General features: G+C 39.5%; 2 protein-coding genes across 4 annotated transcripts; one reads left to right on the forward strand and one right to left on the reverse strand.

Annotated features, from left to right (window-relative positions):
• Positions 1–378: 378 nt before the first annotated feature.
• Positions 379–12919, reverse strand: LOC103474290 (porphobilinogen deaminase). 3 transcript variants are annotated; one of them, XM_008425132.3, is made up of 14 exons: positions 12542–12919; positions 10307–10360; positions 9932–10004; positions 8470–8519; positions 8232–8287; positions 6975–7052; positions 5674–5751; positions 5464–5539; positions 3072–3185; positions 2944–2982; positions 2735–2854; positions 2593–2646; positions 1576–1662; positions 379–1500 (listed from the first exon to the last, which is right to left on the reverse strand). In XM_008425132.3, exons 1-14 carry the CDS (start codon positions 12563–12565, stop codon positions 1324–1326), a joined length of 1080 nt encoding a protein of 359 aa, XP_008423354.2. In that variant the 5' UTR covers positions 12566–12919; the 3' UTR covers positions 379–1323. The 3 variants fall into 3 exon arrangements, with proteins under 3 accessions (XP_008423354.2, XP_008423353.2, XP_008423352.2); XM_008425131.3 differs by lacking the exon at positions 12542–12919 and adding an exon at positions 10452–10594 and having other exon boundaries at positions 379–1497; XM_008425130.3 differs by lacking the exon at positions 12542–12919 and adding an exon at positions 10452–10594.
• Positions 12920–14309: 1390 nt separating this feature from the next.
• LOC103474292 (coatomer subunit delta) lies at positions 14310–24774 on the forward strand. The gene is made up of 10 exons (XM_008425134.3): positions 14310–14506; positions 17403–17666; positions 18820–18999; positions 19075–19274; positions 19365–19526; positions 19651–19816; positions 20958–21105; positions 21336–21444; positions 22068–22272; positions 23479–24774. Exons 1-10 carry the CDS (start codon positions 14504–14506, stop codon positions 23566–23568), a joined length of 1527 nt encoding a protein of 508 aa, XP_008423356.1. The 5' UTR covers positions 14310–14503; the 3' UTR covers positions 23569–24774.
• The last annotated feature ends 842 nt before the right edge of the window (positions 24775–25616 follow it).

Raw genomic sequence — 25616 nt, forward strand, 5'->3', positions numbered from 1 at the left:
TTAGGATTCATCGCCGTCCTTAACCCACCTGCTGCTGCTCACTGCCAGTCAGCTGACAGAAAAAACAAAAAAAGTCTCGCTTACGAGACAATTTCTGCTGTTTGGGAATATTTTGTGATGTTAAAAAGTACAGGAAGTCATAATCTAAAAACTAGCAGAGCACTAGTCCTGTTGCCTAGCAACAACTACAGGCTAGGTACAGGAACGGATAGGTAGACGGTGTTTTGCTCTGTAGAGCACAAAAAAATTATATTCTTCCCTCAAATATTTCTTCAGAATTTAGCAAGTGTTTTTCATTTTCTATGTATGAAAATATACAAATAAATACATGTTATATCATTAATTTAAAGGTTATAGGGTAGTTTTCAACAACACGCCTAACAATTTTTGCTTTATGTTTTTGTAAAAAGCAGATAGATAAGGAAAGAATTCTAGTCTCAAATTTATGGGAAAAGACCATCGCTATGATCCCGCCAGACCCTCAGAGCAGCCTGAGCCTCACGCATCAGAGGAACCTCAGTGAGGCTGAAATAGACACGTAATTTCAGACACACATATTCAAATGTTTGTGCGAACGCAGTTCTAATCACCTGCTCTTGCCAGCCATTTTCTATTCATGCAAACATTTTTCACATTGTAAGTAAAACTTAAAACATCTCTATTTGAAAAGAACAGAAAACTGAACTGCAGGAACGGTTTTGAAGCTACAGCTTCAAGCGCGAAAATGTCTGGTTCAGTGCAGAGTTGTGCAGATCCCAGCCTCACTCTCCAGTTCTGGTACGGGCAGCATTGGACTCAACATTTCCTTCCAGCTTACATTTAATCTCTTATAGAGGTAGGATGCATGTCGTGAAAATCATGCACATTCAGAACATGCATTATGAAAGCTTTAAAAAGGGAATGCGTTTTTGTTTTTAATAACAGTGCAGATAAGATCTTCCTTTCTGTGTCACTTGGATGATGGTGACACGTCCTGGACTCGTTTCAGTCGGTGATGCAGGGGCTGAAGGCCGTTTGTGTTCCTCCCAGATCATCCCAGTGGGCTGATGTGTGTGTGGTTAAGGAGATGGTTCACTGAGGTAAGTACAGGCTAGCACCCAAACCAAGACCCACAAACAGAAGGGACTCCTGACAAACTAATGTTCTGAGCGCAACTTTGGTTGAAGTAGTGTCTGCACAACACTGTTTCTTAATCGACTGGGCTTTAAATTAGCACCACATAAGACTGAGGTTGTGGTTTTACTTGAAACAAGGTTGCGTTAGACTGAACAGACACAGTCCCTTCCATTGGAGGCCTGGGGGAGGGGGGTTTAGGGGGTGGGATTATCTGGCGTCATTGAGCTGCCGGGCCACTGTCAGGATCTCCTTGGCTCCTTTGCTTAGTAGTAAATCAGCCAGTTTGATGCCCAGCCGCTCAGCCGCATCCTGGGCTTCAGCTGGGACTTTCATGGCTGTGACTCCCACTCTCTGGACCTGCTCGTCCACCCTCTCCAGGCTCTGCTGAGAGTGGACATCAGTAGAAAGATTAAACCTGAGAATTGACAGTTGGAAGAAGAGCAACACTTTCACACTCACCTCATCGCCGGGAGCGATGCTGGTCTGCATGGTTTCTTTGATGCTCTGTGATCCATCTAGACTGTACACGGCACCGGTCATGTAGAGCTGAAAAAGGACGGGCAGGTTTACAGTTTGAGCGAAAATTTCCTTCTGTCTTCAAGAATATTTTTGAAGAAGTTTGTCAAACTGATGCACAAATATGTGTCAAACAGCATAAAGTAGGGTTGACTGGAAAATTAAAATCGCGTGTCTCATTTTAGATCAATACAGTAGAGTTTGACCTGTTGGTTTGGACAATCAGTATGTAAATGCGTTTGCTGAAGTCAAGTCTGCAAGTGACTGGTTTGAGTCAATCAGAGGGAAGCAGGTCTGTGTTTGTTAAATCAGTGAATGAGTAAGAATTCACAAAATCCTTAATTTTTACATTTTTTAATTATTATTGAAATAAGTTTTCATGTTCATCCATCCATCATCTTACCTGAGCTCAGGTCAGGGAGGCAGCAGTTGGCTAAGCAAGGGAACCCAGACTTTCCTTGGTTATATTAGCTAACTGTATAAAGTTAACTTTATACTTTATACAGTTAGCTAATGCTAACTAACTTTATGCAGTTAGTTAACATTAGCTACTTATCGCTAATATTAGCTAATACAACCTGACTTTATACAGTTATTAGTGACAGTTAGGTAATTTCTGACTGTAGCTAATATTAGCTAACTATGAAGTTAGCTAATGGTAACTAACTTTATACATTTAGCTACAGCTAAAGCACTGACTATCTTAATACTACTTCTACTATATAACCATGCATTTTTAATTTCCGGTGCCGAACCAGTTGGAATAAATGGCTTACTTTCCTTAAAGTGCTTACAAGTTAATGTATGATATCGTAACTTGAACTGGGAGGTACTGATACCAGAGGAATGATTGGTTTGGGAGAAATGAGGGGTCCATATGCACCGTAGCCGTACTTTAATCAGTCAAAGCAGCAGGCAGTAACCAACAAGGCAGAGTTCTCCATTTTCCAGCATTCTTACCTGGGAGTCCTTCACCTTGGTGTGCACAGCCACAGGAACACTACACCCGCCCTCCTATTAGTAAAAGTTATTCTGAATAAAAATCAACGCCTTAATTTAAACGCTAACAAATTTGTTCAAATAACGCAGGCTTTTGTTGTACCAGTTGTTTGAGGAAAGCTCTCTCAGCAATGCAGCGCAGCACAGTGTCAGGGTCATGGAGGACAGACACCATCTCCAGGATGTCTGTATCTCTGGCCCGGACCTCCACTGCCAAAGCCCCCTGAACACAAACACACAGGAGTTCATTACAACACGATTGTGCACAGTTACCTTTCCATCACACAAACTGAACAAAATGTATTCCTCTACCTGTCCAACAGCATACATACAGTCTTCAGGCTCCAGGATCTAGAAGTAGGATCAGAGAGTTTGTTAGATGTTAACCAATCAGAAACATCCATGAGAGGATCTGATATCATCATCATCAGAAGGGGTACCATGCTGATTCGGTTCTCCCAGCCCATCCTCTGCAGGCCGGCAGCAGCCAGGATGATGGCAGCAAAATCGTCCTTCTCATCCAGCTTCTTCAGACGCGTGTTCAGGTTCCCACGCTGAGAGCGGCCGTTAAAGAAACACAACACCTTAGAGGAAACTGGAAACGTGTTGTTTTCTACACTCCCTGGAAATATTATTCATATTCCTTTAACTTTTTCACTTTTAAAGCCAAAGACTTCAAAGTATTTTAAAAGGAATTTGAGGTAACAGACAAACACAAAGTAGGGCATAATTATGAGGTCATTTTGAATTGAACCGTTTTGGACATAAATGCCTGAAATACTTTTCAACTTTATTTTTGTAGCCTGTAGCTGCGTTTCCATTACAAATGTTGACAAAACTTTGTCAATATTCCATGAATAAGTCTGTTCACACGATGAGTCCTTAAAAAATATGAGACGCCGTCGTCCTCCCACCACTTCCTGTCGTCTTCTTCGTGGTTTGGGCCAGTGGCAACATCTGGTTGTTGATCATGTGACTTGTGTTATCCGAAAAGTGCAGTTTTGTGTTACAGTTTTGCGACATGAACCAATTTTAATACGATGTGAAGCCCACCTCATCACAGCGGCAAAACTTTTAATGGAAAAACAAGAGATTTTTTTTTTTATTGTTGTTTCCATTAAGCAAATTTAATTTTGAAATCTCAAATTGAGCAATTATAAGGTCAACGGAATCGCAATTTGTCTTTTTTCATGCACTTCACAAATATCCATCACTTGTATGGAAAAAGCACACAGAATGTGACAAAGTTCAAATCAGATAAATACTCTGGTCATCTCCATGTCATGCTGATGAGGCCTAACAAGTTCAGAGTGAAAAGAAGAAAACTGTCAGAAAGGATACGATGTCAAAAGCAATTTTAAAAAATCCTGCAAGAATTGGGTCTCGCAGATGTATGGGGATCTTTCCATGAATATGACCGTGAATTTACTTTTTACTCAACGAGACATAACATACATTCTAGAATTGATTATTTTTTTATGTTCAATAAGGACCTTCACAGAGTGAAAGATTGTATAATAGGACAAAGAGACATCTCCGATCATTCTCGTTTAACTATGAAAATTAATTTAGTTAGAAGCCCTAAAAACACGCAATAGAGGCTTAACACAAGTTTATTAAATAGTATGGAATTCAAAACGGAAATGGCAGAAGAGCTTAAAACTTACTTAGAATTTAATGATAATGGAACAGTTAGCTCTACAATTCTGTGGGATGCGGCTAAAGCATGTATTAGGGGTAAAATAATTGCAAAATGTGCTCATTTAAAGAAGATCAGAGCGAAAAAACTAACAGACTTGCAGGAAAATTTAAAAAGATTGGAGCAGCTGCATTCGATTAACAAAAACCCTTCCATACTGGAACAAATGAGGCCGGTTAAGCAGGAGAGTCACAAAATTTTAAATGAGGAAATTGAAAAAAAGCTTAAATATATGAGACAAAGGTATTATGAGGCAGGGCCTAAAGCTTCTAAGGTGCTTCATGGAGGCTCAGGAAACAGGTGGAAAACACAAACTAACAATGAATAAGAACTCAACTGATTATGTCAGACAACGATGGGAAAAGGAAGCAAATGTTTCACCTGAGGTCTGGTTGCGGATTTGGAGGAATATTCTGTCCACCACAAATTCTTTAACATGGCGCGATTTCTGTTGGAAGAATCTAATCAGATTTTTTATTACACCAAAGCAGAAATCGTAGCTGGGTGGTTCTCAGTCCTCTTGCTGGAGGGAGTGTGGGGTGGTTTCTGCAGACTGTTTTCATATCTTTTGGGACTGTCCACAGTTAAAAACCTTCTGGAAGGATGTTAATTGAGTAATCTATGAAATTCTGGGTATAACTTTAGTCTTTTCATTTCCTGCCATGTACCTTGGAATACTTCCTGACGGACTCAATAATAAGGACACATACATGTTGAAGATATTTCTGATTGCAAGCAAGAAGGTGATTACTAAATGCTGGCTCCAACCTGGACCCCCTACTCTGAGGCTCCTTGTGAATATCATAAACTTGATATACAATATGGAAATGTTGACATTTACAATACGTCTCCAGAAGGAGAAAGGAGAGAGACTTTGGGAAAAATTGGATTATTTTATAATCAAAAGTGTGTAACAGTTGATGGTTGTGATTCTACATCACTCGGACAGACACCTGGGAGCTTTCCTCTGTATTTATTTTATTTTATGTAACTTCATACAGAGAAATGCCTGCATTGTAATATGGTCACCAGTGTGACTATCTGCTGCCTGCCCTAGCCCTCATGTTCTGAATGTATGTGTTGTTTAAAAACGAATAAATAAAAAGTATGTATATAAAAAAAAGAAAGGATACAATGTCCTTGAACTCCAGATGGGGAAACCTCTTCTTCAGCTGGGCAGCGCGGCGTAATGAACTCGTGCCAATAACACTGCACACACACACACACACACACAGACACACACGCACACACACACACACACACACACACACACACACAGATCCATAGTATGAAACATCATCTGTTCATAACCTACAACTTCAAGTTTCCTAAACGAGCTCCACCTTTTCTCTGGAAGAGTGTCCAGAGTTTTTCCTGTGTTGCTTGGATGGAGCACCACTGCATCATGGGGGTTTTCCCTCCTGAAACAAAGGACACAAGTGGTACATGCTGCTTGACCCTCTGTCCCCTCCATCTGCCCACTGACATGAAGACACTGACTAATAATAGACTTATTATGAACACAGAGCCACTTTCCAACTCTGCTGCTGGGAAGAAATACTAAAGTTTGTGGAAGAAACTAGAATTATCTAAAATTTGTAAACGTGGTATTTTGGTTCTTAATAAAAATAATGTTTTAATGTTTACCAGGTTTTTGAAAAATTAAAAATCATTACAATCAATCATAACATGTTTAAATAAAATGTGTGAAAGATTCTAATGGATACAGGTTAAGTAATACAAAAGTAACAAATCTGCTTCAGTGAAAGATGAACGTCTCCGTCCCCCCATGTTGCTGCTCAATAATCTGAATACAGTTACAGTCTAAAGTAATTACTCAACTTCATGTGAAAAAGTTCTGTAGGATTTTCTGCTCCTAATTAATAATCTTCCTCAAGAGAACAAAACCTGTCATGACTGTATCAGTCACTCCAGGAAGGTGCAACTATTAATACAAATAGTCACAAATCCTGCACAGCCCTGACATTTTCATTAGTCATCACACCTTATTATATTCTGTATTTACTTCTTCTTTTATCAATTGCTGCAACTTGGCTGAATTTTGACCAATCCTCCCTGCCCCATTCCAATCTAACTTCCCGTTTCATGACATCCCATTGCTAGTTACTTGTTTCTTTTCTTCAATGGCTGCATTTACATTAATCATAAAATTGCACTTTTTTTTCTTATTTAATAAAAACAAAGCAATTATAAAATTGTGATTTTTTTTACATGAGCAGAATATCAACAAGGATTTGCACATATTTGTAATGAAAATCCAGCTATTGTTGCTCATAATGTGTCGACACCATGAGCCTTTATTTTCCTCCTCCATATTGAGTGATACACAGAAAAGCACAGAATTGTTGCTCATTTCCTCTCTGTGGGGTTGTGTGTGGGGGGAGGGGGGCATCACTAAGCATTTGTCCTTCAGTCATCAAAATGGCCAGCAACAGCCCTGCTTGTGGGCAAACTTCCTTTAACTATGCTTGTCAGCAGCAACTCCCCACCATAGCAATGTTCTTCTAGAGCTGATGACTTCCTGTTTGCTCACTAACAGGAGCAGTACTTCCTTGGTGTCTGAGCTGCAAACAGAACAAGATGTGACCTGAAACGCTCCAGAGACTGCAGACTGTGGACCTACTTCAGCACAGCTCCGATGGTGAACCCTGCAGGCAGGCTGGTGGGAAGATCCTTCAGCGAGTGAACGACAAGGTCGACCCTGCAGGTCACACAGGAAGGACATCACTTACACCATGTTGCACTGGAATAATGCATTCATTCAGCTGCAGCCCGGAAGCAGCTGCTACATCTGAGGCTGACTCCAGGTTACACTGGAGGGGTTTCCCTCTGGAGGACTTCCTTTAAAGCATGCAAAAGTATTCATACCCACTCGCATTTTGTCTCAATATATTTCAATGGATTTTGATGTGATAGAACACAACGAGGACAGAAATGAGGGGGAGTAAAATTGAACTTGTTTTTTTTTTATTTTTACAATTTAAAACTGAAATTAATCTGGATTAAACATTCCTCAATCAATATTCTGTAGAAGAAGCAGCTTTCAGATTTTCATTGTGAAAAAATCAGATATCATTTCTTCATGCTACTTTGTTTTGGCCTGTCAAAGAAATGAATCGATTAATCGCAGTGACCAATTATTGAAATAATCGTCAATGAATTTAGTAATCAATTCATCATTTACTAGAGCGTACTGACTTCAGAACAAGCCATATGCTGAAAGAACAACACAGTCAGATTTAATTAAGTCGAAGCTGCACAATAAATATATATATTTTGCATACAAGATTAAAAAAAAAAAGTTCTTCATCTATAAATCTGTCCCACCCAGAACTCCTCAAGTGGCAACTTTAGTTTCAACTGGTTCAAATTCTGTAATAAAAGCTCCTAAGCTCCTTTGCTACAGATGATCAAGTGTACATCAAAGCAATACATTTTAGGTAATAAAATATTTCTTATTTTTAAAAAAAATTATTTGCATTTTTAAGTGTTTTCAAATATTGTAGAACATAAGTTAAAAGTGGTTAAATAAAAAAATCTGCAGAGTGCCTTTTTTTTTATCTCAATCAATTAGCTGTGAGAACAATTTATTATCAAAGTAATCGTTAGCTGCTGCCCTGTTCTGTCACAAAAACTCCCCAAGAAGCAGATGAAGGTTGTGGTTGTAAAATGAAAAAAGGCAAAAAAGATCAAAGGGTGTGAATTTGCTTGCACATCAAATGTGCAGACAGGCCCAACAGCAACATGTATTTTCTGTTATGAAATGAATGAATCCTTAATCAACTTAGTTGCTATTCTTCCTTTATTCCAACAAAGAGCCTTGAGTGTCAGCTGGACCTTTACACAGTACAAAGGATTCTGCAGTCAGTGTCACACTTACTCATTCCTCTCCAGGGCGTTCTCCAACTCTTTGGTGAATAAACTCTTCTCACCAATCTGAAGGAAAGATTTATAAAATGAAAATATTTATTATCCAGACCTGCAGGTTCCTTACTTTTCAAGACTGCACATATAACAACAAAGTAAAATCTGCTGGGTGTAGACTCCAGGTTAGACTTAAACTGTTTGAAACTTTGAGCAGCACAGAGTACATATGACACCGGAATGATAAATCTTACCTTTGATAAAGCTCTGTCAAGGATTATATCTCCTGTTGTTGACATGGCAACTAGAAGACATAAGATATTTATTTATGATAGTTGGGATCAATACCAAGAACAACAAAGAGATGTGGTCATACAGGTCTAAACAGTGAGAGCTCCACATCTGCAACCATCACACAGGGCTCTCTGCTCCAGGCAGCAGGGCAGTGAAGATAAGATCACTTGGCTCCCTGTAAATCACCTTATTTCTATCAAATTATGATCTGTGGCTTTTTCTAAATGTACTACAGAATATAGAAAGAAAATATGTTATAGTTTGTGTAGTAGTAGCAGTAGGATACAGTGATTCTTCATGACAGATAAAGCACATATTATCAGCAAATGTCCAGGAAGTCTAGTTCCTAAAGAGGAAATTCTGAAGAAATGATTATTCCACAGTTCTGTATGAGACTCATTTTCCAAAATTGGGCAATCATCACATTTTAGTCATTTTAGTCAGTCGTGTAGTCATGGGAATTGAAAAATGATTTAGCTGTTGGTTCTCTCTGGTATATTATTAACATGTCTATATGTTAATTTTGATTAGCTACTTACACTGATTTTAAAAAGCAATAAATATTCTGTAACACTTTATTTGACTGAATGTGCACAAGACTGTCATGACAGAAACATGACATAACACCTGTCATAAAGATGAAGAAGTCTTCATGAATGTTTATGACTGTTGTCATGAAGTGTCATTCGGTAAATAATTATACTTTTAATGCAAAGTTGACTATTTTAATGGACTTTTAATACAAGTGTTAATGCACCTTTGCATTAAAAGTATAATTATTTGGCAAATAGTGATACTTTAAATGCAACTTTATATGAAAAGCATCATTATTTATCAAATGACACTTCATGACAACACTCAAACATTCATGAAGAAGATTTATCTTCATGGCAGGTGTTATGCACACCCGTCAAATAAAGTGTTGACAAGTGTTAAAAAATTGTTAATGAGCTCATATGTCGATTTCTTCATTAATTTTGTTGCCAATAAGCGGCATTTCAACAAACGCTCCTTTTTCTCCAGACACCATTTTTGCTATGTTTTCACCATCAACACAAAGGATATAAATCACTAATCAATAAAAAAAATGTAACAGACAAAATAAGAAAGACGTAAGTTTGACATTATTTACGTGACAATGCAAGTATAAATGAAGTCATATATTAAAAAATATAAGCTGGTTCTTTTTCATTTTCAGTCAAAGTCATTTCCTCTCTACTTGCAACTAATTAACTAATTACTAGTTTGGATGTCGGAATATAATTTACAGATTAGATTAAAACAGTCACAATAAATGAAACGTGCGCATCCGTTCATGCCAACGATGACTGGAGGTAAACCACAGACTTTATTCAGACCTGGTCTGACTTCACTATCTACTTTTATCTTCGGGCAGAAGAATCCACAGCTCCAGCTGCTCACCTATTTCCAGGTGGAAATCCGGGTAGAGCTCCTTCAGCTTGTCAGCAACACTGTCAGTCTGGATGCGCGCCAGCTACAACAGAAGAAGATAGAAGGAGTTAGTTTTTATTTAATTTTTTATTAGTTCGACCAAATCTAGACAGCAACAAATCCTGAAATCAATACGGAGGGCAGGATGACGAGTTCTTGTCAAGACAAAGCCACTGTTATCTCTGCAGACATCCTGCTCAGCTGCCTCCGCAGCCGAATGGCCGCATCAGATAATACATATTCAACTGACATTCTGGATCTCTGGAGCATCTCGACCCAGGTTCAGAACAAGAGGCAAAGAGAGAGGAGAAAATGTAACGGAGAAGTAGGAAAAACTGAGCGTACCTGGCTTTTGCGAGTTCCGATCCTGATGACCCGGCTGACTTTGCCGTTCCCGTCCTGACAGAGTGAAAAAAAACAATTTCAACAATCTCAGTCAAAGAATCTCTGATCGCTCCGAGCACAGCACCTTCCCTCTGCTGTCCTTCACCTGGATGTACTTATAGGGTCCTTCCTCCATCACTCTGGTTCTTCGCTCTGAGCCGCTGAACTGTAGAGCTTATTGTGTCTGGGTCTGCCTGCTGTGTCTTGGTAAAAGGCTCTGTGCTGACTGAGGTCATATAGTCTCAAGAAACAGTGGTGTGATCACTGATAGTCCCCTCCTGCCACCCTCCCCCTTCTGGAGACCCACACCTACTGATCTCTGCTTCTGACAGATAAGTGTGCCGTTAGAAAAGGCAGGGATGGGCATCTGAGACGGAGGCCTGCTGGCTGCAAGGTGTGTACACACTATGAAACGTGTAGCCCTCACATTTCATAGTGAGGGCTACAGGTGGAAGACCTGGGTCACAGTTTTTATGAATGGAAAACTGAGAGTCAATATAAAGAGATGACATTCTTACTACTCAAGAGTGGAGACATTCGCAAGGCAAAATAAATTCTTAGCAGCACCAAAATAACCAAATCCTGAAAACTTTGTGACTCTCAGGACTTTGTGTGAGGTTTGAACTAGGGAGTCAATTGGTTGAAAAAGAAGAAATGATCTAACATTGGTCAACAAAAACTAGGAAACAGCTGAAAGAGACACAAATACTAAAAATGTTTGAGCAAATTCAAATTCAAAAATACTTTCTTGATCCCAAAGGGAAATTAAATATTGTTGTAGCCCATATTACTTCAAATTCTTTGAAGTCTTTGTACAGTAATACAAATAGTTTTATCAAATAAATATACATAATAGCAATTAGTCATTCAAAGTATTATTAGATTAATTCTCTGTAGGCACATTTATTTGCCCAGGAGGTTCAACAGAAGGCAAAAGCCACAACTACCATTTTAGCACACCTTCCACTTTAGAGTAACGTCTGATACAGCAGAGCTTCAGCCCCAGAATAACTTCAGCTTTAGCGTAACCTTAGTTCTACCATAACTTCCGTATTAACATGACTTCAGTTTAAGCGAAACATGTTTTAGCATGAATTCCGTATTAGCATGACTCCCATTTAGCGTCACTCAGTTGTAGCTTAACTTTAGTTTTAGCAAAACTTTAGTCTGAGCTTAACTTCCACTTTAGCATAGCTTTCATTTTGGTTTTTGTTGCTGCATTGTGGATTTTGTTTTTTATCAACCCTTCTGGTTCTCTGTAATTTATTCGACCCTGAAACCAAATCCGTTGATATTCTGGTGTGCCACCTCCTCACCAAGTTCTGGGAGACCCAACCTGAACTCTCAGGTAAAATAACATTTTAAACTATAGAGCACCAGTGTTCTTGGACACAGTGAAGCTGGTACGAAATCATCATGGAGTAAAAGGGTGTCAACCAAGAAAGACTGTTCCAAAATTGTCACATTTGAGCTTAACTGTTTTTATTTTTTTACTTTTTTATTGTGACTACATCTGATTGGGTCCACCTTATGAGGCAAAAGACTACAATTTGTTCTACATAACCATATATAATTTATTCTGTTTGTGAAATTGTAACACATTCATTGAAAATCCTCTCTAAAATTACAACAGATTGATTCATCAAGGCTTCAGTACCAGATTAATTAATTAATAGTGAATTAATTCACTATTAATTCACTAATTTATAGTGAATTAACGTCCTTCAAATAGGATCTCCTTATTGTAGTAGAGGAAGCTACGAATGAATGAATGAATGAATGAATGAATGAATGAATGAATGAATGAAAGTTTATTTTTATTTCGAACAAAAAGGAGAAAATAACTAAAAACAATGAAAAGAAAAGGTTTTAAAAATCACAAGTCAGCTCGAAAAGGAGCAGGAAGAAGTATGAATTTACTAAATCCCTCACCGTTATTACGCTATAATTCATTATAATTCATATGCATGCTTCTGTTCAACGTTATGTTTTCTGAAAATCAGAAGTGACAGTCTCTGGCTAAACTTCGACTCGCCTTTCCCCTCCGCTTTTCTGTCCAATCCAAACTTCTCTTGACTAGCAAACACGAACAAGAGCCAATCAGCGCGCCATAGCTGAGTGACGTAGGCGGAAGTTAACCTAAGCGCCATCAACGTACAGAGAGCAGAAATGAGGGTGATCAGATTAAAAACCTACCTGTGAGCTCGTCTCTTCTGACATGTCGGCTATCTGTTGAACTCAGGTTGTTTTGTGGGACTCAACAAGTTACTTTGTTCGACACTCTGCAAGTAAAAAGAAAATCCTTGCGAATTCTCAGAGCTCTGCTCTCATTCTGCTCCTCATGTGAATGAGTGTGGATCCTTGTGACGTCATCACACAAAGTAGAGGTCATTTCCTCCTTCTGACTAGCGCCCTCTAGGACAGAGGAATCCAAACTTTTTGCACCGCGGGTAAAACTCGCCAAGTCCATCCATCCATCCATCCATCCATCCATCCATCCATCCATCCATCCATCCATCCATCCATCCATCCATCCATCCATCCATCCATTTTCTTGACACCCTTGTCCCTTGGTGGGGTCAGGAGGTGCTGCTGCCTCTCCAGCTAACGTTCGGGCGAGAGGCGGGGTCACCCTGGACAGGTCGCCAGTCTGTATTCGCCAAGTCAAAAGCACTTAAAAAAAAACAAAAAAAAAACGCAAAATTATTTTTCTGTGAATTATTTTTCTTTTTATCTGCTCAGCAAATATTTTGTTAAAACAAAGCAGAAAATAAATTATTGTTGAATAAAACGGGTCTCTGAAGTTAGCTTCCTAACATTTTGGGTCGAATGTTTTCTATTTAGTTGGTCTAAAAATTGATTTCAGTCCATTCTCATCAACAAACACAAGAACCTTTTCAAAAGATTATTGCTTCTATTTGTCTAAGTTTAATGAATTAACCTGTTGAGTAAATAATTGCTGGATGCGTGTGGCCCCACATACAATAATATTAAAATTAATGAAAAAAACAGTCTAAAAAGAAATATTTGTAATGCTGCATAATAAATAAGAACTCCTGAATGTCGTTATTGCTTCATCTATGCCCTTATTTGTTGCATTTTCCATTGTCCTTTTTTTGTTAGTTCATAACCACATACAAAATCGACAGTTTAGTAGGGATTGTATTTTTCATGTAGGCTAAATAAAATCACAGTCAGATTTAAATATATATATATATATATTTCAAATAGAAAAACAACCATAAAAAAAACAAATTTTTATTTTCTTGGGAGTGCAATGTCTGACCCAGAGGGGATATAGCACCATCTACAGTCCTCTTTGCGAAGTCACTGGTTGAACAGGGTACTATGAGAAAAATGAACTTTTTAACAAATTAACCATCCATCCTTATTGCGGATAATTTGCCCATACAAAACTGAATAACACAGCCTGCATTCGATATGAGTAAAAATGCAACGATAAAATGAGTCTAACATCAACATTTTTGGTAAAACATATGTTTTCACAATTTGGAATAGGTTTAATTCTATTTATAAAGCTTTATTTATGCAGCTTGACCCATTGAGATCCGAGATCTCACTTATAAGAGAGATCTCTTATAAATGAGATATATACTTATAAGAGATCTCGGATCTCTTATAAGAGAGATCCGAGTGTCTGAAAAAAATACTGTTTGTATTTTTTTCAGAGGAAAAAAATACAAACACAGAATAAGCACACATAATTAAAACATTTGACTTAACTAAACAAGTTAATACATTTTTAACAAGAGCTTATACTGTTGTGGTTTTCGTTTCAGTGCCATAATGATATAGTATTTTTGCTGTTGGCGTTGATAAAACAGTCTAGTTTTGGATATTTTGTGAGAAATAAACCCCTGCAGTAACAAACACTCCTCTCTACCCTTCACTTCTCCACGAAGGCCAACATTTTGGAGCCCACGTCACCGGTTTCCACGGTGGGCTGATCCAGCGAGTCTCTTCCGGTGGATACGTGGCTCTCCGCTGCCGCTGCCATATTGACGCTAACTAGCTAACGCTTCACCTTACTCGAAGTCAGCTGTATTCGCAACCTGGCATTCCAGAGTGACGATAAATCTCCCCCAAACCACATACACCACGGACTGAAGAGAGTTCACACATAAAGGGAAACCAAACATGGTGAGTAAAAGCTGAAAGTCATTGTAAATCGTTTTAGTTGTTGTCGGGCCTTGCAGTTATCATAACAGTGGCTAACGCTAGCACGTTTGTAGTCTGTATTCTCTTAAACGGAAACAAGAGAAATTCAGCGGCTGCTTCTACTGACTGCCGAGGCTGACGTTGTGAATATTAGTACACAGCCAATGAATGTTTCTTTTTTACTAAGTCAGTGCGACATGAATCAGGGATATGTAGTCTGCAGACAGTGCTGACGTTAACTAGCTAGCGCTAGTTATCTTCTGTCACTAGCTGGACCCGAGCTAAAGCGTTCAGACTGTCCCCTCGTCAGCCTCCACGAACAACTCTTCTCATACAAAGTATAAACATGTACATATGATCTTTAATATAGTCCCCAACCGATGACAGCTTTGCTATGCTAACCAGTTTTAGCTTGTCTAGAAGCTCAACACGTAGTCAGTTTGCCTTCAACGTCAACGTGGAACAAAAGCAGCCTCTTTCTTTAGGCTGCCATAATGTTCATTAATTTCAATCGTGTTTGAAAGGTGCATGTAAAGCTTAGTTTTCATGGAGGTGGCTTGATATTTCTTAGAGGCATGTTGAGCTATCCCAATATGGTAACGCATTCTGTACAAACAAAACACTGTCTCAAATGTTGCTTTCTGTGTACATGTCGTCAAAATGTCTAATCATTCTAAAGCAACGTCCACTTTATGATGGACACATGATAGACATCACAGAGAAGGCAGAAAATTTATTTATAATTATTCTTTTCTCGTTGATTATCCAAATAATTAGTTCTAAAACATTAAATATTCCCGGTGACACTTTAACACAACGTGAAAGTAAAGGCTCACGTTTGCCCAATTTTGAGGATGAACTGAGATTTGTAACCTGCTTTTCAATCACTTTTTTCTTAAATAGAAGGGTTATAAGACTACATATAGTTATAGGACTGTAGGTAATGGACTACAACAAAATCATATCTGTATCATATTGGGGTGTAGTGAAACAATAATTTCACGATACGATATACAATATTCTGGTCACGATACGATATGTATCACGATATTTGTTGAGCGGTACAATTCGATACTATTCAGTGCATTTTTACTATTTTCTGAAAGATTTTAGAAGGACAGAGTGATTTTAGTGATATTTTGTGTTCCATAGACTTGAATTTAGTTACTGAAAACTGATTAAAAGCACCAACTACACAATACCTGACTCTGATTGGACAGTCTAACAGTCTGCAGCTGGACAAAATGAATCAAAGATGCAGTGAGAGAATTAGTTTCTGTCATTTAATTCTTGTGGATTTGACATAAAACTCAAAAGTTTAATGGTAATCCAGGAGCAGAGTGGGGAGATTATCAGCCTCTGTAGACTCTCAATATGCAAATGATTGCACTTATGTTTTTTCTTTTGGACACTGTGGCTGCATTTTGGAGTAAAAATGCAGTCTTTTGGACTATGGGGAAAAAGGCTTTTCTACCTTGGCTCCCGGAGTTAGCCGTGGCTGTAAGCTGTTTACTACTAGCTGCTAAAGTAGTGGCTCCGCCTCACCCCGTAGTGATCGACTCCCTGCAGCTACGCAGCGCCGCTATTCCCCTGCTTGCATCTCTGAGTAGCTGCCTCTCAGACTGCCAGGATCTCATCGTACTCTCAGTCTCTGATACTCTTTGTCTGTTGCTAATAAGAATGATCGATCAGCCATTGTTACCATGGAAATCCTCACTGCGCCGCGGATTCCTGGGGGTTTTTCCTCTTCGTCTTCCTGCTCAAAACACAGCGCCGCTGCGCGCCCGCTTCGGATGTTATCAACCCATGTTCATTCTTCAGATAATCCTTTATATACAGAACAGAAAACCGCTAAGATAAAAACTAATTACGAAGTGAATGCTACCAGTCAAAATTTGCATTAATTTCGCGATCTCACTGCTTTTGCAGCTGCTCAGTTCACGCCGCTACTCCGTTCCGCTTCTCTTTCACGGTTATTTGCGCAACTTTACTTCGTTTCTCAGCAACAAAATACAGCCCATCGTTATTTATTGAAGATTATACATTTGCAAAAACACAGGAATCTAATGTTTCGTTTTGTTTTGTACGTTTGGAAGCTCATTCCCTCTCACACAACCGGAAAAGCCGGGGAATGGCGGCTCTTTTGACATTTCTCTGATATTAGGAAAAATATGGTTTACTAATTTTTCATAACTCCGGTTATACTTGACCTATTAACAAAATTTGAAAACTGGTGTGTAGTTTATAATGTGCACTTTAAACTCAAGTTGAAAGTGAGACTGAGGGAGGCGGAGTCTTGCTGCTATGCCGTAACAAACTAGATGTTAAAAAGAACTATAAGGTTATGGACCCCTATGGTTTAACGGATCGATACTCGCGGATGAAAAATCGATACTTTCCGTGGGCGGAAAATATCGATATATATCGCCTAATTGATTTATTTATACAGCCGTAGTATCATATTTCCATCTGGTGGTAGACCGACTTGTTGCCATTTTGTCCCAATAAATTAACCCTGTAGCGTCTATGTTCTTATCTAGGGCTGCATGATTTAAGGAAAATTGGAAATTTTGATCTAATTTAACATAATGCAATGATGATACATATTCTCGGAAACCCATCATTTTACCCAGTTTTCTTTATTTTGTGTCATCAGTGACCCCAGCAGTCTGTGTGTTTATTGCTTAAACCTACACCTGTTTTGGACTGGAAGCTCATTCAGCACTGTAACCTGCATTAAAACTGCAATGGTGATTGTAATTCAAAATATAATAATGGGATCATTATGAGAATTGGAGGTATAGATATTAGGATGCAGAAAGGGAATGTCTTCAGGTGTTTCATTGGTTGACCTATATCCCTCCACCCACCCCTGCAGGTGCTGTTGGCAGCGGCGGTGTGCACCAAGGCCGGGAAGGCCATCGTGTCGCGGCAGTTTGTGGAAATGACCCGGACGCGGATCGAAGGCCTGCTGGCCGCGTTCCCCAAGCTGATGAACACGGGCAAGCAGCACACCTTCGTGGAAACAGACAGCGTGCGCTACGTGTACCAGCCGCTGGAGAAGCTCTACATGGTCCTCATCACCACCAAGAACAGCAACATTCTGGAGGACCTGGAGACACTCAGACTGTTCTCCCGCGTGGTAAGAAAACCCAGGAGGACACTCGGAATATTTAATGCACGCCACAAAAAATGGTATTGGAGATGCTTTTATTAATAATATGGCACGGATTGAGGGTTAGACATTTCTTTGCCTTTTCTTCTTTTTCTTTCTGTCAAGCCATCATTGCTGTGTGATGCTCATGGATTGTGCTTGTCTACCAACAAGTCTGGCTAAGCATTCAAAAGCTTGTTTATCATCACCTAGGGGGACAGTGTTATGTAAAATCTTTTTTTTTTTTTTAGTTTTACATCATGCTATGATGTTATTCTTTCATCACAAACACACCCGGAGTGTTGCCTTGATTATTTTATTTTTTTTATGCATGTTTGAGAAATGCATTAATCTCCCATTCAGCTGTGCAAAACACCTGTTTGAACCGGGCTCTGCCTTCGAGGCACAGCCCTCCTCGACTCAGCTACTTCGGACTAGCCAGGAGCAATTAGCAAACATCTGCTGAGCTCATTAAATGAGCTGCTTTTCAGTGCAACGCTGGTTAAAAACATTGTTAAAGGGTTAATAGAGCAGCCATGTTGTGATGACTTCCTGAAGGCGGAGTTTCAGGAAGAACAGAAGTTTTTAAAGTTTTAATTCTAATTTTATCCTCTGATGGTTCTGAAAAATAGAACAGAGCTGACTAAACCTCAAAGAAGGGAGATGAACCGTGTTGATGGAGCAACGCTCACATGCACACACACACACTGGACGCCTTCAGACTGCAGCCAGGTGTTTAAATACACACACTCTTGGGTTTCATTTGAAAATTTCAAGACTTTTAAAGAGGAAAAAGGATATATTGATGGAAGTGATTTATTCTTTCTGTCATTAGTCTGGCATTTAGCAAATAGAAAAAAAATTGGTGACTCTAAAGCAAGAGAAGTTTAGTCTGGTTTAACTTCAGACAATAAAAACGTGTGTGCAAACTTTTTCTTGTGTTTTTATTAGAAGTTGTAGGTTTTTCTTCTGGTTAACCGAGACGGACGTCTAAACCATGTTGATCCACAGGAGAATGAAGACATGGCTAGATCAGTCAAGAGTTTGAATTCATAAAATGACCTCAGGATGCTCTTCTTCCTTCAGTGTTGGTTGTGTTTCCTGTCTGAATGGGTTCCTCCTTGTTTCTGCTTTGCTCCAGATCCCAGAGTACTGTCGTGTGCTGGAGGAGAGTGAAATCTCGGAGCACTGCTTCGACCTCATCTTTGCCTTCGACGAGATCGTGGCGCTTGGCTACAGAGAAAACGTCAACCTGGCTCAGATCCGTACCTTCACAGAGATGGACTCCCATGAGGAGAAGGTGTTCCGGGCCGTCAGAGAGGTAAGACGCTGGATGTGCATGAAAATGGAGAAAAAAGGAGAAAAGGACTGCGTCAACAGTTGGTAATGTTTGCAGACTCAGGAACGCGAGGCTAAAGCGGAGATGAGGAGGAAAGCGAAGGAGCTGCAGCAGGCCAGGAGAGATGCCGAGCGCTCTGGGAAGAAGGTTCCGGCGTTCGGCGGGTTCGGTAATGTGAGCAGCATGTCCTCAGGGTCCCTCATCACAGACACCATAGTGGAACCTGAGAAACCCAAGATCACACCAGCTCCAGTCCGGTACGGCACTGTGAAACGCAAAATGGTCCCCAGCTGAGCATGCAGCTCTCCTCATCGGTCAGCTGATGAGTTGTTTGTTCGTTCCTCCAGATCAAGCGGCCCGAGCAAGGCTCTGAAGCTAGGCGCTAAAGGGAAAGAAGTGGATAACTTTGTTGACCAGCTTAAGTCTGAGGGTGAAACCATCATTTCGTCCTCAGGAAAGAGAGGCTCAGACGTGTCCAAGGTTCTGCCACCGCCAGTCAATGTGGAGAGGTACACAGCTCTGGTTCAGAAGAGATTCAATGTCCAATTATCCTAGATGGATTTTCTTGGTTTTGGCGTAGGAAAATTGGTCGATTGGTGTTTAAAGCTGCTGGTGTGTGTGTTTGCTCCTCAGCGTACATCTGCGCGTGGAGGAGAAGATCTCGCTGAGCTGCGGCCGTGATGGCGGCCTGCAGAACATGGAGGTGCTGGGTATGGTGACACTCCGGGTCACGGACGAGAAAAACGGCCGCATCCGCCTCGCCATCAACAACAACGACAACAAGGGGCTGCAGCTTCAGGTGGGTCTGCTGCACAAAACGGGCTACTCTAGTCCAACTCTATTATTATTGCCAATCATATGGGGAGCACCAATATGAAAATTTGAGCCAATATTGATCTTGCTGTTCTGGCCAATATTTATCAATATTGTCTATGTCTCACGACGTCTGCTTCAGTTAAACTCCTTACAATCCATCACATGCACTGTCACTTCACCAAGCAAACGCCACAAATATCAGCCAAGTTTTATTTATCGGACTGATACCAACATGTTAAAAAAATGACTGATTTAGTGTTCACACCTATTAACTCTAATAAACAACACTTTCAGCAAGCTTCAGGTATTTGCATTTTTTCTTCTTACCATTTTCATTATTGTACTTAATGGTGAATATAACACATGGATTTGCCAAACTTGAGATTTTGATGTTTATAATTGCAGTAGAAGAATTTTTGTCTGAAAAATATGAAAACTAATTTTTTCTAATTTGTGGAATAAATGAAATTCTCTGAGCACAAAAAGCTGTTGGGAGAAGCTTGTTGAAGGAAACCCAGATGTTTGACCCAAGTCATACAAGTCAAAGGCAATGTTACCAAATACTGAGGAAATGAATGTAAACCTCTAACTTGGAAGATATTAATAAATTATTCTGAGATATATTATTTCTCTGAATTTTGTGACATTTAGCAAGCAGAAGTAATTTTGGTCATTCCAACCAACCTAGACGAGGAGACGTTTGGTCTGATTTAACTTCAGCCTATGATAAAAGTATTTTTGTATAGTGTATATAAACTAATGGGTTCACCTGGTTATGTATTTATTCATGTTTAAGGAAGTGTAATAAACTTTAAAACCCAAATAAGTACTAAATCAGAGGTACTTGTACATTAAAATGTACAAAACATTTCGAACAGATAAAACTCTCTTTGGAAATAATCTTTGGCCTAAATGATCAATTCTAATTTTCACATTTTCTTCTTTTACATAAGAAAATGTGTTAAAAGTGGTTGTGATCTGTCATATGCTGTTATTGCTGATGGTTCCCTCTTTCTTACTTTACAGCAGTAAAGCTAAAACATAAGCTGTAGACTAAATGATCCACATCCTGTTTGAATTCTGATTGGTAAACTAACTCCAGGTTAAATGCTGTTGGTTTGCAGACGCATCCTAACGTAGACAAGAAGTTATTCACAGCTGAATCAGTAATTGGCCTAAAGAACCCAGAGAAGTCCTTCCCTCTCAATAACGACGTTGGTGTTCTGAAATGGAGACTGCAGACCACAGACGAGTCCCTCATACCTCTAACCAGTGAGTGCACGTTATCCTTCCTGAAGATTACCCAGACTTATTTTAGACTGTTTGTCACAGAGATGGAAATAACTCAGCAAATCTAAGTGGAATGTTTTCATTTTCTTTGATAATGCGATTGCTGACTGTAAGGTGCAATCAGCATCAGTTGCGCTGTAAATGTTGGCCCTCAGTAGTCAGAGTAGCACAGATGTGCTGCTGCTCTCTCATCCAGCTGCTCTGTCTCCCAGTAAACTGCTGGCCTTCAGAGAGCGGCTCCAGCTGCGACGTCAACATCGAGTACGAGCTGCAGGAGGAGAACCTGGAACTGAACGACGTCGTCATCAGCATCCCTGTTCCGTAAGCACCCCGACTCCATGGTTACGCTCCGGATCACGCCGGTCAAATTCAATACTCTAAAAATAGAACCTTTAGGATTACAGCTGTGTGCTTGTGTATTATTTTATCAATCAAATCACAGCAGTTTTATCTGTATTATACATGATTACATGAAGGTGAAAAGATGGCTCTTTAATTTATTTAGTGTAGACAATGCGCTTTGTCTATATGTTTGTGTAAATGTGCCAAAATTAGCCAAAACACTATTTGTCATCTGTTGTCTCTGAACAATGCTCAGTCTGTCCTGCTAAAAACAGAACAAACAAGCTTAAAATGACTTGACTATTAAAAATTCTGACAATAAATTCAATTAGTCCAAACAATAAATACAAAACAAAGAAACTATTATTAATATTTGAAGCGCTTTTTAATACTTCTATGAATACATTCAGCTCTAGAAATAAGATGGAGATCTCTTCAAAAAATCAAAATGAAAACCTACAACAATATAAAAACCTAACTCATGTCAGAACTGGAAGTGACCTCAGGTCGCTCTCTGTGAGCCAATGAGACGTCTCTGTGTTTGACCCCGCTGTGACGGCTTGTGGTCGTCGACATGTGAAGCGTCTGTCGGTGTCCTCCAGGTCCGGGGCGGGCGCTCCTGTGATCGGAGATCTGGACGGAGAGTACAAACACGACAGCCGGCGGAACGTCCTGGAGTGGTGCCTACCAGTCATCGAGGCCAACAACAAAACCGGCAGCCTGGAGTTCAGCATCGCCGGGCAGCCCAATGATTTCTTTCCCATCAATGTGTCCTTCGTGTCCAAGCGCAACTACTGTGACATTCAGGTGAGCTCCCAATGAAGGTGCAGTCTTGTCTTATGAAGCTTCGGTTCAGTAGTTTTAGATGAAATGAGTGCAGTAACAGTGGAGATGGTAAAAAACTGGCACATAGATTGGAAGAGGGAGTTTGAGGCTGCTGAATGAAGAGGTCTGTGTTGGCTCTGCCCAGCTCAGCAGGGTTTGGGAAATGGTTCGCTGCTGAGACACGACCACCAAGCCCTCACACCTGTGAAATGATGTTTCACTTTAAGTCATCCTTGATAAAATCAATGAACTTGTCATATTTTTGCATGAAGTGACTTCAAATAACTAGGGCTGCACCAACTTCTTTAATTTGTGGAATTCTGCAATGAAAATCAATTTAATTTTCCTGAGCAAAGGTCTAAAAATCATCCACTGTCTCCTTTTGCTCTGGCTGACAGACCATCAGGTTGTGTCTCTTTGTGTGCCATTAACAACACTCGCGTCACTGTTGCCAACTCGGCCACTGTGTAGCTCTATTTAGCAACTTTTCAAACAAAAAAGGCTTCTTGAATATTGGTGATCGGCCAGAAAACTGCTATCGGTGCACCGAGGCCTGTCGCATTAATAAATTCACTGCATGATAAATTAGGAGCACAATCATTTCCATTCTGATTATATTTTTTAACAGGCAATTCTGTTGGGACACATAATAAACCATTTCATATATTTTTGGTTGTTTTTTATTTATTTATTTATTTTTTGGTTGCGTTTTATTAATTTAAAAATATCTTCCAGTTCTAGTTTGTGTTCTGTACAAAATGATTATTTTTCTTAGGCTTTGAAAGAGTGAGCGTGAACTTGAATTATTGTACCATCATAAACATAATACTTGAAAATGGTCTCAAATTAACATTTATTGCTAGGCTTGTTGAATAAATCAATTAATCTCATGAAAAATTCAAACAAGCTTTTTTTTCCTCTTTTTGAAGATCAATTTTGTGTAGAGACTTTAGTTTCCATTTTCTCCCATTCAGAGCAAAGTTGGAACATGTTGCATGAAATGTTGGTTATCACAGACGTGACCATCATGTGGCAAGTTAGAGAAATACAAACCAGGTTTAAAAAAATATGAATAAAAAAAATGTTTAATTTTCAATTACATCGATATAAAATATTGTTTAAATATTGCAGAAATTCTTCCATGTTAAAGAAAAATAACCTCCTACTTTTTTCTTTTGTTCTTCTCAGGTTACCAAAGTGTCTCATGTAGATGGCGACAGCTCCGTCAGATTCTCTTCAGAAACCTCCTTTGTTGTTGACAAATATGTAATTGAGTAAAAATACTGGAAGAAAATGGCAAAATGAGAAAAAAAATCACCATTTAAAAAAAAAAGTCCAAATCTATGCTACAGAGAAAGATCGACGATTTCCAACCTGCTGCCTCTGTATATCATCAGACTGTACACAGACAGGACGCCCGCCAGCGCCGTGGCAACGGCACCTCCTGTAGGGAAGAGCAGCAGCAGCAGCGGTGGTGTATTTATGTTTGTATGACAGAGGATCATCTATATATAGAGTTAATTGAACAGGAATAAAACCAACACACAACTTCTCCTTCCACTAATGCTGTGGTGCATAACTGTACAGAGGGTGAGTAGAGGATGACTGGGGATGAAGGAGAGGCTAGCTGTGTCAGTAAGTGCAGGTGGAGGAACAACAGGACCCTAGCGCTGCTAGCTTAGCTCCGCCCCCTCCCCTATCATTATGCGTCCTCCACAGACGTTTCTCTCTCTCACACTGCAGTGATTATGGAATGGGTGCTTTCTTCTCTCCCCTTACTGTAGCTGTCTCTTTCTCATGTGTAATTGTTAAGCTCTTGTGATTTTCTGTTTTCATATCTCAGATTTTCAGTTTCCTGGAGAACGTAAACAAAAGCTCGTCTTTTTGTTTCTGCTCTTCTTTTCTACTGTTGCTCATTCTGACCACTACTCAGCTCTGAATTTGGCAGGACGTTGTAAGGAATTCTCAACAACACACCTATCAGTAAAATCATTAAACTGGTTTTGGAACACCATTAAACCACTCCTCACCTCGTCTAGAAGGGACGCCATATTTAATTGTGCTCCATTTGAGTTCAGAGATGAACCCTGAGATTTCACACTTCAAGGGTTTAAATCAGATTCAGCCATTATTTTCCCCACCTTACATTTGCCATCAGCGGGGGGCTTACTGCACCTCCCGCCCCACTGTAGGCTGTAACGCTCATCCACCCAGTCATCCTTTACTTACATCGTCAAAGAGTGTAAACATTATACATGAAGTAAAATTTGTCTTTTATGTTTTTTTTTCTTTTACTTATACCCCCTCCTTCCCCCCCTATCAATTTCAATTTAGCAATAGTTGTGTGGATGTGGGGTCAACAATGACTAGAAACAACTTTTCTTTTTCTTTTTTTAACAAAATTGCATAAGGGGAATCCTGACATTCCAGTGTAAAACTAGAAAAAAAGATACTTTAATGGAATAAAATGTATTAAAACTGTAAGGTGGACTTGGTCTTAATGAGCCTTTATTCCATCAAGTGGTTTAGCAGAAAGTTGCTAACATTATTTTTGCATTTTCCTACCAGCAACCCTGGGGTTTATGCCAAATAACACCAAAGTTTACATTTATGACTTCCATATAAAATGCTGTAGAGTTGTGAAAATTCTCCATTAGTGAAGCATTATGCTGTAGGAATAAATGAAAAATACACCAGAGTTGATGGGAAGATCCGTGAAGGAATTCAGACGTTCTTCCTCCTGGCCGGCCTAAGCTGAAGAATGGGCAAATATTTCACATACAGGTCAGAGAATCCAGAAGGTTTAGCTATTACAGGTCCATCTCAAAAATGAGCATATTGTGATAAAGTTCATTATTTTCCATAATGTGATGATAAAAATTAAACTGTCATATATTTTAGATTCATTGCACACCAACTGAAATATTTCAGGTCTTTTATTGTTTTAATACTGATGATTTTGGCAAACAGCTCATGAAAACCCAAAATCCCTGTCTCAAAATATTAGCATATTTCATCCGACCAATAAAAGAAATGTGTTTTAATACCAAAAAAGTCAACCTTCAAATAATTATGTTCAGTTATGCATTCAATACTTGGTCAGAAATCCTTCTGCAGCCTTCAATGCAGCATGGAGGCCATCAGCCTGTGGCTCTGCTGAGGTGTCATGGAGCCCAGGATGCTTCGATGGCCTTTAGCTCATCCAGAGTTTTGGGTCTTGGTCTCTCAACTTTCTCTTCACAATATCCCACAGATTCTCTATGGGGTTCAGGTCAGGAGAGTTGGCAGGTCAGTTGAGCTCAGTAATACCATGGTCAGTAATACCA

Source organism: Poecilia reticulata, chromosome 13, assembly GCF_904066995.2.
Source record: "Poecilia reticulata chromosome 13, P_reticulata-male-v2, whole genome shotgun sequence".
In the NCBI taxonomy this organism is placed as follows: Eukaryota; Metazoa; Chordata; class Actinopteri; order Cyprinodontiformes; family Poeciliidae; genus Poecilia; species Poecilia reticulata.